Source organism: Heterodontus francisci, chromosome 13 (assembly GCF_036365525.1).
Source record: "Heterodontus francisci isolate sHetFra1 chromosome 13, sHetFra1.hap1, whole genome shotgun sequence".
In the NCBI taxonomy this organism is placed as follows: Eukaryota; Metazoa; Chordata; class Chondrichthyes; order Heterodontiformes; family Heterodontidae; genus Heterodontus; species Heterodontus francisci.
The window spans coordinates 109,544,096-109,562,141 of NC_090383.1; the positions used below are offsets into that span (position 1 = coordinate 109,544,096).

The 18,046-nt window shown below is 43.8% G+C and overlaps 1 protein-coding gene and 1 long non-coding RNA gene across 2 annotated transcripts in view; one reads left to right on the forward strand and one right to left on the reverse strand.

The window, feature by feature from the left end:
- Window positions 1-4,916, reverse strand: part of adss2 (adenylosuccinate synthase 2) — an 86,455-nt gene extending 81,539 nt beyond the window's left edge. Inside the window, exon 1 of the mRNA XM_068045405.1 lies at window positions 4,536-4,916. Within this exon, the coding sequence (XP_067901506.1) occupies window positions 4,536-4,736 (201 nt within the window). The 5' untranslated portion in view covers window positions 4,737-4,916. The remainder of the gene's footprint in view (window positions 1-4,535) is intronic.
- Window positions 4,917-6,120: 1,204 nt separating this feature from the next.
- Window positions 6,121-16,755, forward strand: LOC137376579 (uncharacterized). Its single transcript, XR_010976285.1, has 3 exons — window positions 6,121-6,229; window positions 7,209-7,405; window positions 16,315-16,755. It is a non-coding gene; the product is annotated as an uncharacterized lncRNA (long non-coding RNA).
- The last annotated feature ends 1,291 nt before the right edge of the window (window positions 16,756-18,046 follow it).

The window sequence follows — 18,046 nt, forward strand, 5'->3', positions numbered from 1 at the left end:
AACACACTAGACTGACAGTATTGCCACAGGCACATTCTGAAACACTCACTCAGTTCAGATGTAAAGTATACAGGATTCTTCTTCAAAAGAAAAAAATTGCCACCAATAAAATAGGACATGGAATAAATCAGATCATTCATAGTCTTTTAGTTTAAGACATTCTCATTTCTGTGAAATACTTAATGAAGAAATTATAGGCAGAAATGTTTTTTTTTACTGAAAAGAAGCTATATTTTGCTTTCACACCCTATTGTGCACAAATAACCACCACCTCTGCTACATTCCAGAATTAGTAGGGTACTGGGAGGATCAAGGGTGAATACAACCACCACTCCCCCCACCGACTGACTCCAAATTCTGCCTCAAACAGACCATAGTGACCTATAATGCAGATCTGATACAATCTGGAACACTATGGCACCAGCTCGGCAATGTATTTAAACATAAACTAAAACACTATTTTCTACTGCAGCAGTGTAAGCTTTCCTCTGGTTCACACTTATGGCCATATCCCCAACTCATGACAGCTGTACTGATGTCAGCAACTTGGTGCTGTCAACTCATATCCACTGGAACTATAAGCTAATTTGATTTTGGGATGTGCGCAAATTTACATAGGCTACAGTTTAGAGAGCTGCTTTTACCTAGGTGAGTTCGAGCACACGCTAAAGTTTAATACTGTGTTCATAAAGTACTTCTCCACAAAAGTTCACTTTTTTAAAAATGCAGCGCTACGGGAAAAGCACAGAGAGTGGGACTAATTAGATGGGCCTTCTTCTATGTTGTATGATTCTATGAAATCAGAAGACAGCTCTGTCTAGCTCATTCTTGCACAGCACTTAAGTCAGCAGTAGCGCCACAACACTAGTGTCTGGAGCAGGAAGTAGCCAGCACCCACCCAAAAAGTCTCTTCTGGAAGCAACAGCAAAAACAGGTTTCCACTTGCTGGCATGCACTGACTCTCCTTGCATACCAAGGTTGGGGTGGGTGGGGAAATTCGAGGGAAGCGAGGAGTTCCCATTTGCAAATTTTAAACAAATGCACAGATGCTGCTATTGCTTTGAGTCTGAACAATGTAACTGGGCAGTTTCTGCAGCACTAGCACTATTACAAAACCGCTTCATGTGGTAGTTCTAGCAATATAAATGCAACATCATAACCAGAACATGCTACAAGTAACTTGGTCTGCCACCTGTTCCTTCAGCCAAAGAATATTTCATTGCCAAGGTTACCTTGAAAGTCAGCCCTGCTTTCAGTAACCATTTCTGAGCAGGTGAGAGCCAATGCATTGTAGTGCAGTTCCACAGTATTAGCCCATAAGGGCAAGATGTGGTCTGAATATTTGCTGCTGTGGAGTTTAGAGGTGGCTCTACTTGGTGTTGGAAAGCATAGGGAAGAAAATTGCATTAGTTGCTGTTCCACAGTTGCTAAGTGATAGTAGGAGAAGCTAAACTTCAGAAGGGGAGTGCTTTGTTTTGTTGACAGGTTTGTCTAATTGCTATGGGGCAAGAGAAGCAAAACATTCCGCTTATGCTCCTAATTTTCCACCAATTCCATGTTAAAGTAACATTAGCAAATTGGTCTCTATTTGTTTGGTCTGCATATCCTGTGATTTGACAGAGCATCAAAGGAACAGAACATAACACATTATTTTGCACCTCTCCCTCTGTAGTAACTCTAACAACCCAGAAAAGAAAATAAGCACCTCTTCTGAAACATAACGTGCTTACAGTTACAGAGTTATTCCAAAACAGCAACCAATCCAGTTCAATTCCTGATCCATTCCAACATAAAACAAAACCAACTCAATAAAACCATAGCAACTCGATGCATTGTCTTCAGCAGAGTCACCAAATGAAGTCATTATATACTAGCAGCAAATGGGCATTAACAGAAGAAACATTATGAGTTGTTGCAGCAATAGCCAGGAAAGTTTATGGACACGGAGTTGGCCCAGAGCACAATTGTGATAGTTATTTCTGATCATGGAAGAGCTGGAATTTCAGCATAACAGCTCAAGTAAAAGATTAAAGCTGTTCCAAAAAAAAAGACTGAGTTTATTTCAATTTACCTGGCTGGATGACTCAACCATACTACTCTCGCTTTACTCCCATAGTACTCACTTATCCTTTCAGGACAGCATACTACAATTACTTAATTCCATGCTTAAAATTTGTGACATATCAATGCAGGTGATAATATTTTTCCACTTTAAGCCAAATGCATCATGCATTCCTAAAGCCTGTAACTCCCTCCCCAACAGCAATGCAAATGTACCTACACCACAAACACTGCAGCAATTCAAGAAGACAGCTCACCACCACCACCTTCTCAAGGGCAATTATGGATGGGCAATAAATGCTGCCCTTACCAGCGACACCCACATCCCATGAACAAATAAAGATGTATCGAAGAGACTTGCATTTAAAGAACATCTAATCATGTCCATTGGAAATATTATAAAGCACTTTACATTTGATTAATTACTTTTAAATGCACAGTTGTGCAAGAAAATGCGACAGCTAAGATCCCACAAACAAAAATAAAGATGAATGGCCAAATAATGTAATTTTGCTGGCACTGGAGGAGAGAGAAATATTGGCCAGGACACACAAGGGCTCCATCCTCCACTACAAACAGTATCATGGAATATTTTATCTTGTATGAGCTTAATGTCTCATACAAAGAATAGCAACCCAACACATTCTTCAATACAGTGTTTAAGACACTCTACAAATGCACGTTGTTGCTGTTGTAGTACAGACTAGATGCAAGTATTTTGAGAGGGCAGAGTTTTGTGAAAGTCAGGCACAATCCTCATTAAAGAGAATCCTGCAACCTTTTGGGCAAAACAAATAATAATGACATTTACACGGTGCTTGCTCACAAATGAAACACAACTACTTTTTGTTTTAAGTGCAGCGACCAGAATATAGGAAGAGAAAGTTCTGTGCATTTTTTTAAATGTGATTTCATTAAAAATGACGTGCGTGAATGCAACATGTTCTAAAAAAATTTTGGAAAACTTTTTTTTAATGTAATTTATCTCTATTGTCTTCTAATGGAAAGAGTGCGCTCGTGGCCAATTTTAATACTTAATTGAATGAAAGGTGTGATCAAATATCAATTTCCTTTCATATCTGTATCTTCTTTAGGAAAAAAAAAGTGAAGGCTCTTCAATTTTTAAAGGGAAGGCGGTGCCTGATGGTGTTTTCTTTGTCAAATAATTCAATTACTGTGCCTTCAGGATGTTGGAAACAGTGAAATGAGGCCAGGGTTAAAGGCAGAAGGAAGTGGTCCCATTACTCACACACACTAACAGTGAGTCAGGAACATGTGGTTGTCTCAGTGAAATACTCCTCCCGCCAAGGACATTAGAAAAGTGAACCAAGGGCGAGCTTCGAATAAACCATCTTTGCCTACTTAAACCAACAAGATAATAAAACAGGAAATCCGCGTTTAACGTATAAACAAGAGATCTATAGAGTTTCCTCCCAGTTTTGCAAGAACACGAAGAGAATAAAAGGGGAAACAATGTGCTCGGTGTAGAGATCCAAACACATGGCAGTCAGGACAGAATCCGGGAAAATAAAAACTCCAGTGGATGTAAAGAGGATTAATGAAAGGAAGGAGGGAGAGAGAAAGAAAATGGACAGAAAGGAGAGCGATGAGAGAAAAATAAATGAATGAGGAAGAGGAGAGAAGGTGACAAAGAGGAATGGATAGGATAGAAAGAAAAGAATGTATGGAACGAAAAAAGAGAAATGGGAGGAAAGGAGGGGGAGAGCAGGTATACCCAGGCCCGGGGCTCCCTCACCCCCCACTCTTAACCAGGCCTGGGGCTTCCTCACACCCCCACCCCCTACCCCTCTTCAACGGGCCCGGGGGGGGGGGGCTCCCTCACCCACCCCGCCCCCCCCACCACTCCCTCCCTCTTCACCGGGCCCGGGGCTCCTCACCGCACCCCCCCCCCCCTTTCACCGGGCCCGAGGGGGCTCCCTCACCCCCCATCCCCCGCTTCACTGGGCCCAGGGGGGCTCCCTCACCAACCGCCCCCCCAAACACTTCACCGGGTCCGGGGCTCCCTCATCACCCCCCCCCCCCCACCCACCCACCACCCCACACTCTTCACCGGGCCCGGGGCTCCCTCAACAACCCCCCGCCCCCACTCTTCAACAGGTCCGGGGGGGCTCCCTCACCACCACGCCCCCCCCCCCCTTCACTGGGCCCGGGGCTCCCTCACCTCCCACTCTTCAACAGGTCCGGGGGGGCTCCCTCACCACCACGCCCCCCCCCCTTCACTGGGCCCGGGGCTCCCTCACCTCCCACTCTTCAACAGGTCCGGGGGGGGGGGGGCTCCCTCATCACAACCCCCCCCCCACCCCACACTCTTCACCGGGCCCGGGGCTCCCTCCCCTCACCTCTCTCTCCCCCCCCCCACCGGGCCTGGGCCTCCCTCACTCACTCCTTCCTCCTTCTCCGGGCCCAGAGGACTCCCTCACCTCCCTTCACCGGGCTCGGGGGCTCCCCCTCACCTGACACCGGCACACTATGTCCGCATCCTGCGCCAGCAGATCCACCACTTTGCCTTTCCCTTCGTCGCCCCACTGCGCGCCCAGCACCACCGTCACTTTGTTGCCCGGTTCCGGCTTCTTGGGCCGCGGCCTCAGCCTGTCGCCCGGCTCCGGGCCGCAGCACAGCTCCCCGTTGTGGCCCAGGCCTCCGTTCTCTGTCATGGTCTCCCCGGTGTCCGGGCCGTTATCACTGAGAGTTGTGCAGACGTGCGGCCTGACTCCGCCTACCCTCCGCCTGCCTTTCCCGCCCTCTGCCTGAAGAATGCCGCCTCCTTTCCCCGCTGTCTCTCCCTCTTAAACTCGCCCCTCGACACAAACAACCGCTTTAAAGACCAAGCGATTCCTCTGTGGGATGTTGATATGCGCAAAAAAAAAAATACCCATTGCATTTCCTCACATCAGCAGTCACTGCACTTCAAAGGGAATTAATTTATTCTCAAATTAACACCTGATAATATTCACACAAGTCTTTATTTAAACTACTTTTTTTTAAACATATAGTCTCAGTCTGGTTCTCCTGTGCTGCTGGTCGCAGGTCAGTGGATATACATTCAAAAATATTTGCATTGCTGCTTGTTTATTTCCCCTTCATGTGTCACGACTCTTCCTCAACAACAATTTGTATTTATATAGCGCCTTTAACGTCCCAAGGCACTTTACAGGAGCATAATCAAAGCTTGACACCCAGCCACATAAGGAGATATTAGGGCAGACAACCAAAGGTTTGGTCAAAGAGATAGCTTTTAGTTTAGTTTAGAGATACAGCACTGAAACAGGCCCTTCAGCCCACCAAGTCTGTGCCGACCATCAACCACCCATTTATACTAATCCCATATTCCTACCACATCCCCACCTGTCCCTATATTTCCCTACCACCTACCTATACAAGGGGCAATTTATAATGGCCAATTAATCTATCAACCTGCAAGTCTTTGGCATGTGGGAGGAAACCAAAGCACCTGGAGGAAACCCACGCAGACACAGGGAGAACTTGCAAACTCCACACAGGCAGTACCCAGAATCGAACCCAGGTCGCTGGAGCTGTGAGGCTGCGGTGCTAACCACTGCGCCACTGTATCTTAGAAGGAGGATAGGTAGCCACAGTCTTAGGGAGGGAATTCCAGAGTTTAGGACCAAGGCTGCCAATGGTGGAGCAATTAAAATATTGGATGCACAGGAGAGCAGAATTGGAAGAGCGTAAGATTGGAAGATTTCTAAGAGGGTTGGAGGGGATTGCAGAGATAAGGAAGGGCAAGGCTGTGGAGGGATTTAAAAACAAAGATGAGAATTTAAAAATTGAGCAGTTGCCAGACAAGGAGACAATGTGGGTGAGTGAGCACAGTGATGATGGGTGAACAGAATTTGGTGTGAGTTTTGATATGGGCAGCAAAAGTTCGAATGAATTCAAGTTTATGGAGGGTCGAAGATGGATGCCCAGCCAGGAGAACATTGGAATAGTCAAGTCTATAGGTAACAAAGGCACGGACGAGGGTTTCAGCAGCAGATAAGCTGAAGCAGGGTGGAAACAGGCGACGTTACTGAAATGGAAATAGGCAGTGTTGATTATGGAACCGATATGTAATCGGAGGCTCATCTCAACGTCAGAGTACTGCATTTTGGTACAAAGAATCGGGAGGTCACTCATTACTTGGAAGGTAGGAGCCTAGGTGGGGTAGAGGAACAAAGGGATATCAGAGTTCAAATACATGCAGGTTAGCAAGGTCATAAAAAAGCAAACCAAGCAATAGGCTTTATTTCTCGATGGATAGAATTGAAAATAGGGAAGTTATGCTAAAACTGTATCAAACCTTGGTTAGACCACACCTAGAGTACTGAGTGCGGTTCTGATCGCCGTAGTATAGAAAGGAAATAGAGGCACTGGAAAGGGTGCAGAGAAAATTTACAAGGATGATACCAGAAATGCTTGGGTATACACATCAGCAAAGGATGAGCAGGCAGGGCCTCTTTTCTCTTGAAAAAAAGAAGGCTGAGGGGTGACCTAATAGAGGTCTTTAAAATTATGAAAGGTTTTGATGGATTGGATACAGGGAGAATGTTTCCACTTGTGGGGAAGAGCATGACTTGAGGCCATCAATATAAAACAGTCACCAAGAAATCCAATGGGAAATTCAGAAGAAACATCTTTACCCAAAGAGTGCTGAGAATGTGGAACTCGCTACCACAGGGAGTGGTTGAAGTGAACAGTATTGATGCATTTAAAGGGAAGCTAGATAAGCATATGAGGGAGAAGGAAATAGAGGGTTACGCTGTTGAATTTAGATGATGAAAGATGGGAGGAAGCTCGAGTGGAGCATAAACACTGGCAGGGATTGGTTGGGCTGAATGGCCTGTTTCTGGGTCATATATCCTATGTAATCCTAAGTAAATAGGATGCAAAGGTTGAAAATGGTAAGGTTCAACCTCAGACGGTGACATGGCGGAGGCATGGAGTCAGTGGCTAGGAAACGGAGTTTCTGTCCTGGACTGAAGACAATAGCTTCTGTCTTTCCAGTGTTCAGTTGGAGGAAATTTCTGCTCATTCTGGAGGAGTCAAGAGAGGTGGTGGTGAGGTAGGGCTGGGTGTTGTCAGTGCACATGTGGAAACTGATGCTGTGTTCTGTTTCTCTTTTTCAGTTTCTGTCCTATCCCTTACAGTGGGAGATGGAAAGTGATATGGTGTGATGGTGAAAGGAAGCCTTGATGGACCACAGGCATTTTCCAGGCTTTTAAGGCATCCCAGATGGCAAAGGGATCTGGCTACAGCCCCAAGCTGTGTCTCAGTTTGGGGATTGGGGAGGAAATCAGGCTGGGGCTTTGAGAAGGAAATAGAAGTAGGCATTGCCATTCAATCTCTGAACTCTGTCCATTGATCAATTAGTTTATGGCTGATCTGCATTATGTCCATATCTCTTGATACCTTTACCTAACAAAAATCTATTGCCCTCAGTTTTGAAAATGTCAATGTACCCAGCATCCACAACCTTTTGGGGAACAAGTTCCAAATCTCTGCTACTCTGTGTAAACAATTGCTTCCCGAGTTCACTTCTAGATGACCTAGCTTTAATTTTGATTATGCCGTCTTGTTCTGGATACCCCCAGAGACGACATAGTTTCTCTGTATCTATTGCATCAAATTCCTTCATCATTTTAAACACCTCGGTTAGATCAGCCCTCAACTTTCAAAACTCAAGGGAATGAAAGCAAGTTTATGCAACCTATCCTCACAATTTAACCCTTTAAGCCTTAGTGTCATTCACACAGTATCCCTAAGGTTTGGTGCCCAAAATTGAATTTAATACCCCAAGGCTCTGTAGAACTGAAACATTAGTTCCTCACATGTGAACTGCAATCCCATTAAGATAAAGGCCAACATTCAATTCGTCTTTTTGTTTACATTTTGTACCTATATACTAGCTTTCATTGACTTATGAAATTGGACACTAAAATCCCTTTGTTTCTCCACTGATCCTCGTCTCTCCCCATGAAGTAAACAAATCAATGTCTTCCACAGGTCCAAAATGGATAACCTCACACATTGAACTCTATCTGAACTTCCAGAGACTTAGGGCTGGATTTTGTGGAGGAGGTGAGGTTCCACCTAAAGGCCTGCTCGGGTCTGCAAATGAAACCCGACCCGAACCCAACAGAACCACATTCGACCCGACCGGACCACTGGAATGTAATCAACTTTATTGAAGAGGTTGTGCTCTACCTTGGATAGAATCGCTCACTGCAGACTAGTGCAGAATCCAAATGCACGTTTCCTGCCTTGACATCCTGGCTGTCACTGTGTCTGACCCGGCCTGACCTGAGCCCAAATGCCGGACCCGGGAGAGCGACTAGAACCCGACACATGTCGTTGGGCCCGGTCAGGTTCGGGTCGGGTAGCTATGCTCCAGTTCTACCTGCCTTTTTGCGCCCCCACAACATGATCCTTCATTGTTCTGGAGGCGGTTTCCGGCACCGGGATTCCCATCCCTTTAAAGATGGGGATCTTGCCTCCAAGAGCTGCCAGCCAATCACAGGGCCAGCAGCTGAGCAGTATCAGCAGCATCACCAGGAGCCGTGGACACTGCTGGTACTGCAGAAGCTTCGGAGGCAGGCCCAGCACTGGAACCCAAGACCTCCGGGAAGTGAGGCGAGGTCACCGAGGTCAGTCCAGAATGCCCCGGCGAGGGAGGGTGGGTTGTGGTCACAGGGGACGGGGTTCCTGGGAGGTGCATTGTTTCCCAGCTGGGACTGTCCATGGGCCACAGATTGTCCATGAAGGAGAGATCCCCGCCCCCTCCAAAACGAGGCACGCTCCCCACATGACAGAAGCCACCCCCCCCCCCCCACTACTGGTTAAATCCCAGCGGTGGGGTAAGAGGCCCTTAAGTGGCCATTAATAGCCTACTTACGGGCCTCAATGGGCCTCTGGGCAGGAAGGCCATCGTCTGCCTTTCCCGCCCCCGGAAAATTGCTTCATAACGGGGCGGCCACAGACCCTCCACCCCCCCCCATCTCCAACCCCGCCTTAGGGGGGCCCATAAAATCCAGTCCTTAGTCTATGTCCCTTTGCACTCTCCTGCTCCCATCCATGCAGATTACTGTGCCTCCTAACTTGGTGGCATCTTCAAACTTACACATGCAACTCCCTATTCCTTCATCCAAGTCATTAATATATGATAAAGAGCTGAGGCCCCAGTAGTGATCCCTGGGAAACACCATTTGTCACATCCCACTATCAGAGATGTAAAAGAAGACATTCTCAGTGAAAAATATTGTATGGGAGGTGGTGCTTCCTTGCACTGCTCCCCCATGTATGCTACCTGACCCTGAGTCATCCCATTCTCTCTCATCCCTTCCATCTGTCTCCGTCTACCCTCCCTGTCATCTCCTAAATCTCCTGCTCACACCCTCCCCCACCTCCTGCTTCATCTTCACCACACACAGTTGGCAACTACATTTTAAACAAAATGAGTAATTTAAAAATGCAGAGCAGTCAAATTTCGAAGGAGCTGGTAGAGTGGCAGAGGCAGGGATGTGAGCAGCTGAGGGTAATGAGACCTAGCCAGAGCAGCTGGGAAGTCCCGGCAGAGGTGGAGATAAGAATGCATGACAAGAGGGGAACAGGGTAAGGAAACTTGGTTGGTGCTGGAGTTCGGTATCCCAAATCATGGTGTGGTTGGGAGAACCAGCTCGTGTGATCTGCTTCAGTGAAATACGAGGGACGATTGATGCCACAACACCACCTTGCCGGGAGATTGAGCAAGGACAGTTGAAGCAGCACCATTAGAGTAAATAGGAAATTTCTTCCACTCGGTCCACTAAATACATTTGCAATCTCTATCACTAAAACCAATCATAAAGATGTTTCCCCAATGTTGCAATTCTGCAAACATCTCCTGTTTAGATTCTCCTTTGGCACAATTTTCAACCTTCAGTTCTCTTTTTGTGTGAGTCACCACACATGCTGGCAGAGCATCCAGCCTTTTAGCTTTAGAATATGATGGTTGTCATTTACCAGAGGGCTTTTCTTGTAAAGTGAAGACAAGACAACCCATCAAGCTCATATAGTTTGGCTGATGGTGCACTACAACACAGTGATTAAATTCCAGAATTGTGATGACATAAATTAGTTCTGTGAAGGTCAAGCTGTCAGTTGAGTCCCTTGATTGAATTGCTACCTCCAATTCATTAGGATGCATTTCAGTTGGTATTTAATGTACTTTCTGAAGGTTAGTGAATTTCATGAACAATATGATTGGCAATGGCTGGCTCTTTCAATATCATTTTTGTATTAATTGAAGTAGTGACACAGAACCTTGCAGGCAATCAGCTTTGTAATGTAGGACCGCATATTTCTAATAGTGAATTATGCAATATACCTTTGGTAATTTGTAATTGTTTTTGTCAGTCTGACTTTATTGTTCCAAATGATTCCTCATCCTTGCAGTTTTAGCCTGCAAAAGTAAATCATAGAATCATAGAAACTTACAGCATAGAAGAGGCTGTTCAGCCTGTTGTGCCTCTGCTGGCTCTTTGAATGTCCTACATCTCTGCCTTTTGTTCATAATTCTAAGTTCTTCATTGTCAAACACCTGCCCAACCTCCTTTTAAAATTATTTAAGAGATCCGCTTCCACTACCTTTTCTGGTACAACAACTCGGAGTGTAAAACATTCTCATTTCCGCTCAAGATCTTTTGTCAATGATTTTGAATCTAAGACCTCTAGTTATTGACCCACTTGCCAGAGGGAATATTTTTTCTCTCTCTATCAAAACCTCTCATCACCTTGAAGAGCTCTATTCGGTCATCTGTTAACCTCCTCTGTTCCAAGGAAAACAATCCCAACCTTTCCGCATAACTGAAGTCCCTCATTTCTGGTAACATCCTGGTAAATTCCTATGTACTTTTTCTAAGGCTTTTGTGTCAGTCGTGACTCAGTTGATAGCGCTCTTGCCTCTGAGATGTAAGGTTCCGGGTTCAAGTCCTACTCCAGGGGCTTGAGCACAAAAATCAAGGCTGGCACTCCAGTGCAGTACTGAGGGAGCGCTGCAGTGTTGGAGGTGCTGTCTTTTCGATGAGACGTTAAACCGAGGCCCCATCTGCCTGCTCGGGTGGATATGAAAGATCCCCCTGGTGCTCTTTTGAAGAAGCGCAGGAGTTATCCCCAGTGCTCTGGCCAATATTTATCTCTCAATCATCATAAAAGGAGATTATCTGGTCATTATCATGTTGCTGTTTGTGAGAGTTTGATGTGTGCAAATTGACTGCTGTGTGTCCTGCATTACAACAGTTACTACACTTCAAAAGTACTTCATTGGCTGTGAAGCACTTTGAGATGGTTGTGAATAGTGCTATGTAAATGCAAGTTTTTTTCCACATCTTTCCTGAAGTGTAGTGCCTAGAATTGTCCACAATACTTCAGCTGAGGCCTAACCAGTGATTCATAAAGTTCTAGCATAATCCCTTTGCTTTATATTCTATTCCTCTATTTATACACCCAAGTAACACATATAAGAACATAAGAAATAGGAGCAGGAGTAGATCATGGCTGATCTTCCACCTTAACACCATTTTCCCGCACTATCCCTCTAACCTTTAATGGTTTTAACATGTAGAAATCTATTGATCTCAGTCTTGAACATACTCAATGACTGAGCCTCCAGAGCCTTCTGGGTCAGAGAATTCCAAAGATTCACCACCCTCTGAATGAAGAAATTCCTCCTCATCTCAGCCCTAAATGGCGTGCCCCTTATTCTGAGACTGTGTGCTGAAATTTATCAGCGTGCCAGGCTCAGCAGCGGTGTGCTTTGAAGTCAGCAGCCTTCCAACATGGAAGTGCCACCGCAGAGCCCCCGCGATATTACGCGTAGGGGCTCATTTAAATGGAGGGGGTGGAACGGCCACCCCCAATGATGTAGAGGGGGCGGCCGCCACATCCCAGGCAACGGCGTCTGGCACCACCACGCAGGCACCGGCGCCATTTTTAAAGGGCTTGAAGCCCTTCAGGAGACATTTAAATTTTGAAGTGGCACAGTTTCAATTCAATTAAAATAAAATTTTATTACAACTTCAAATTTCCTCTCCCACCTCCCCATGCATAAATAATTCGTTTTATGCCCTATTCCCCCCCCTCAAAAAGTGAGTTCTTACCCATGACCTTTCCCCCCCAGACTTTATTCCCTTTGACCCGAAAACCCTTCCCACCATCCCCATAGCCAATGAGGATTGTTTTTTCCGCTGCACCCTCCCCACCCTGACAATTTTATTCCTACCCCTCCCCACCAGTGTCTGCACGCAAGTTGCAGCCAGCAGCCGTAAAATCAGCATGGGATGGCCGCCGGCAGCAGTTAAGTTCATTTGCATGTTAAGTGAGCTCATTTCAGCAATTTTGCCATGCGGTGGGGGGACCACACCAAGGCCTCTCCGCCACCGCTAATATCTGGCAGGGCCTTCTCGGGTCATGGTGGGTTGCTCCTGCAAGCATTTTATGGGCCTCCCTGCCACAATCCACGATGCCGAAGGGCTGGTAAAATCCAGTCCTGTGTCCCCTGGTTCTGGGCTCCCCAGCCAGGGGAAACATCCTTCCTGCATCAACCCTGTCAAGCCCTGTAAGAATTTTGTATATTTGAATGAGATCACCTCCCATTCTTCTGAACTCCAGAGAATAAAGACCCAGTCTATTTAATATTTCCTCGTAGGACAATCCCTACATTCCAGGAATTAGTTTGGTGAACCTTTGTTGCACTCCTTCTATGGGAAGTTTGTCTTTCCTTAGGTAAGGAGACCAAAACTGTCCACATTACTCCAGTTGCAGTCTCACCAAGGCTGTATGTAATTGCAGTTAGTCAGCTTTACTCCTATACATAAATCCTTTTGTAATGAAGGCCAACATACTATTTGCCTTAATTGCTAGCTGTACCTGCATGTTAGCTTTCAGTGACTCATGAACAAGGACACCCTAGTCCCTTTGAAATTCAACTCTTCCCAGCCTCTCACCATTTAAAAAATACTCTGTATTTCTGTTTTTCCTACCAAAGTGGATAACCTCACATCTCTCCACATTGTATTCCATCTGCCAAATTTTTGCCCACGCGCTTAGTCTCTCCAAATGCCCTTGAAGTGTTTTTGCTTCCTCCTAGTTTTGTGTCATCTGCAAACTTGGAAATATTACATTTAATCCCCACATCCAAATTATTGATATAGATAGTTAATAACTGGAGCCCAAGCACTGATCCTTGGAGTACCCCACTAGTTGCAGCCTGCCAATCCAAAAATGACCCATTTATTCTTACTATCTGTTTTCTGTCCATTAACCAGTTCTCAATCCATGCCAATATATTCTCCCCAATCCCATATGCTCTAATTTTGTTTACGTACCTCTTGTGTGGGACCTTATCAAAAGCTTTCTGAAACTCTAAATATACCACATCCACATGTTCCCCCTTATCTATTCTGCTAGTTACATATTCAAAAAACTCCAACAGGTTTGTTAAACATGATTTCCCTTTCATAAATCCTTCACAATGATACCAAGAGCTGACATCGAATGATCAAAAAGCGATGTTGTTATGAACACTTGGCCGCCACAAGCCAGTTATCCCTGTGGTAACTTTTCTGATACCTCCTGCTTAAAACCCAAAAGGTCTAAAGGATCCATGTTGATTCTGTTCAATCCTACCATTATTTTCTAAGTCCTGTATCACATTCTTTGTTATAGATTTTAGCATTTCCCTATGACTGATGTTCCCTGTTTTCTCTCTCCCTCCTTAAGTAGTGGGGTTACATTTGCCACCTTCCAATCTGCAGGAACCATTCCAGAGTCTATAGAATTTTGAAAGATGACCACCAATGCATCTACTATCTCTACAGCCACCTCTTTCAACACTCTGGGATGTAGCTCATCAGGTCCAGGAGATTTATCTCCTTTAAGTTTCATTAATTTCTCTAGTACTTTTTTCACTAATATTAATATCTTCATTTACGCTAGGCCCTTGATTCTCCATTATTTCTGGGAGATTTTTAGTATTTTCCTACATGAAGACAGACATGAAGTATTTGTTCAGTTTCTCTGCCATTTCCTTATTCCTCACTATAAATTCTCCTGACTCTGCTTGTAATGGACCCACATTTGTCTTTGCTAATCTTTTCCTTTTTACATACCTATAGATGATTTTATGGTCTGTTTTTAATGTTTCTCACTAGTTTACTCTCATTCTATTTTCCCTTTCTTAATCTTTTTCTTGGTCCTTCTTTGCAGAATTCTGAAATGCTCCCAATCCTCAGGCTTACCATTTTTTGGGGGCAACTTAATACACATCTTCCATTATTCTAATACAATCCTTGATTTCTTTCATTAGTCACAGTTAGAACCCTTTCTTGCTGGTTTATTGTGCATTAAAGGAATGTATTTTTGTTGTAAACCATGTAGTAGTTCTTAGACAGCCATTGCCTGTCTACTGTCATACCTTTTAATGTAGTTTCCCAATCCACCATACTCAGCTTTCCCCTCATACCGTCATAGTTTCCTTTGCTTAGATTTAAGAACTTAGTTTCTGATTGAACTACATCACTTTCAAACTTAAAATGTAAATTAAATTAAAACTTAATGTAAAATTCTATCATATTATGGCCACTCTTTCCTAAAGGTTCTTTTACAACAAGATTCTTAATCAAATATTTTTCATTGCACAATACTAGATCCAAAATAGCCTGTTCCCTGGTTGATTCCTCAGTGTATTGCTCTGGACAATATCTGGCATACATTCCAAAAATTTGCCCTCCACAACATTAGTACAAATAAAGTTTATCCAGTCTATATGTAGATTGAAAACTCCCATGATTACTGTATTACCCTTGTTAGACACACCTCTAATTTCTTGATTTTTACTGTTGTTTGGTGGCATATAAACAACTCCGACCAATGTTTTCTGCCCCTTGCTGTTTTTTACTTCCACCCAAATTAATTCTACGTCTTGATCTTTAGAATTAAGGTCATCTTTCACTACAATACCCTCTTTAATTAAGAGAGCTACTACACCAGCGTTTCCAGCTTCCTGTCCTACCTGAATGTACCCTTGGATATTCAGGTCCCAGTTTTGGTTTCTTTGTAGCCACGTCTCTATAATGGCCATCAGGGCATACATATGAATTTCTATTTGAGCTGACAATTCATTTGTTTTATAGTGATTGCTGCGGGCATTCAGATACAGAGCCCTTAATTCAATTTTGTTTTGCTGTTTTTGTAAACTCTGACCCTATCTGCTGGCACACTCTTAAGTTTGCAATCACTGTTCCTTCCTGCCATACTCTGATCATCATTACCTTTATTGCTACCTTGATCTATTGCCTTGTCATTTCCATTTAATTTAATCAATCTTCCCCTACGTGATCCCTTCCCCCCTCTATTTAGTTTAAAGCCCTTTCTACTTCCCCAGTTATATGACTTGCTGGAACACTGGTCCCAGTACAGTACAGGTGAAATCTGTCCCAACAGTTCATCCTCCACTTTCCCCAGTACTGGTGCCAGTGCCTCACGAAGTGGAACCCACTTCTCCCACACCAGTCTTTGAGCCACACATTCATCTCTTATCTTATTTACCAATGCCAATTTGCATGTACTTTTTTTTTAACCATCATATCAACCAAATCCAAAAGTTCCCCCTTTATTGTGAAGGACTGTCATTTAGCTGTAAAATACCAATTTATTGGATGATTTTACTTTTCTTACAACACTTAACTATTAAAGCAAGATAGTTGCGAACTCTGGTGATCTGAAAGGTATGGTGATTGAATGATCCTTAAATGGAGCTGCCACCATGATCTAGAGGTTGGAGTGAGGAGAGTAATTAGAACATAAGTAGGAGCAGCAATAGGTCATACAGTCCCTTGAGTCTGCTCTGCCATTTAATATCATGACTGATCCTCGCCCTCAAATCTACTTTCTCACATGATCCCCATATCCCTTAATTCCCTAAAACCCCAAAATCTATCAATCTCAGTCTTGACTATACTCTATATACTCAATGACTGAGCTTTAATGGTTTGATTTAATCCTGCCAGTTACATTGACAGAACTATGCTGAATTTTAAATCCATTAATTTACCTGTGGGAGGGAGGAAGATTAATTGGTGACCACCATGGACATAGTTGAAATTATTATTTACATTGACTGAATCTATTGTGTTCTATGGTGATACCAGTTTGGGTTTCATTTTAAAGAGTAAATTATTCACATCATTCCTTTGACAGCACCTTCCAAACCCACGACCTCTACCACCTAGGGCAGGAGACACATTGGAACACCAACACCAGCAAGTTCCCCTCCAAGTCAATTACCATCCTGATTTGGAACTATATTGCCATTCCTTCACTGTCGCTGGATCAAAATCCTGGAACGCCCTCCCTAACAACATTGTGGGTGTACCTACACCACATGGACTGCAGCGGTTCAAGAATGTGGCTCACCACCACCTTCTCAAGGACAATTAGGATGGGCAATAAATGCTGACCTTGCCAGCGTTGCCTATACCCCAAGAATGAATTAAAAAATCAGTTCTATTGGTTGCAACAAATCACTTCTTTGCTTATGGATGCTGCTGGTAAATAAATGTCAACAAAGTGTAAAGGCATTGTCTTTTGATTTATAGAAGCTTTTTCTGGAAAAGTAGGTGATGTCATTGCACTATTGTGCCTGCTGGTTGAATTGATAGATATTGACGGGACATTTGAAAATGAGGAGGAGTGCAGCAAAGCAGAAGAGTTTGAGAAATTCCAAAGTACTAATGTATAATGGGTGAAGGTTCGGGCACCACTGGTGAAATGGAGGTGTATAGGAGACCAAAGAATTGAGAAAATGTTGCAAGCTGCAATATAGAGCCGGGGGAGGCTGCTGAGGCAGGGTGAAGCAAAGCTCTTCAAATAAAAAGGACAAGAATCTTGGAATCAATGCACAGGGCAATAGGGAGAATGGAGGTTGGCAAGGTTACATGATTAAATCCTGGAGTAGGGCTTGAACCCAAAACCTTCTGACTCAGCGGTAAGATCAACCAAGTCAAGAAGACGCTTGGAACCAAGATTTAAATCTCCATTGCCTTGATTCTGGATTCATCGGGAAATGTTATTTATAAGCCACAGCTACGCATGTGGGAAGGTGACCTCGCCTTAGGATGGTCAGATACTGATGATTTAAATAAGATATCAAGTGCTATAATCAGATATGGAAATATTATCAATACTACAACAATTAACTGAGGGGAAAAATTGTGAACAATGTAAATGCAGAATATAATAAAAGGTAGTCTTGATAATGTGAATAAAACCACACTGATACCTTAAACACAATTAATACCTGCTATTTCAATTTATTTTGGTTATGCATGCCAATAAGATTATGGATTCAGTTATGTATCTGTTAATGTAGGTGTTAACAAGAATATATCCATTGAATGGATTACTCTCCAAAGCAAAATACATCTACAGATTTCAATCACAACTTCTTTGCTTCTTGAAGAATACAATGCAAAGTTGATTCCAATCCTAACCAAGTTTCCCATACTCCTGGTCTATTATAGATTTCTTATAAAGCAAGATTCAGGAAAACTCAAAACCTATTCCTTCACTTAAGTTGATTAAGACTTTCGGGAAGGTTTTATCCACTTTAGTGCACATCAGCAGTGCATAAGGAAATTAGGAACACAGGAGGCAGCCATTCAGCCCCTCGAGCCTGTTCTTCCATTGGATGAGATCATGGCTGATCTGTATCTTAACTCCTTGGCTCCATATCTTTAATACACTTGTACACTCCCTGCTTGAATTTTTCTGTCAATAAGCTGGTTTTGCTCAATTTTTCAGTGTGAACCAGCAGCGCTGAAGCAGAAAACAGAAAGTCTTCCTTTACATTTCGGGTAGACACTTTCAAACTTATCAGCAATACTACTCGTTTGTGACTTAAGAAAATACAATGATTTAATTTTATTAACAA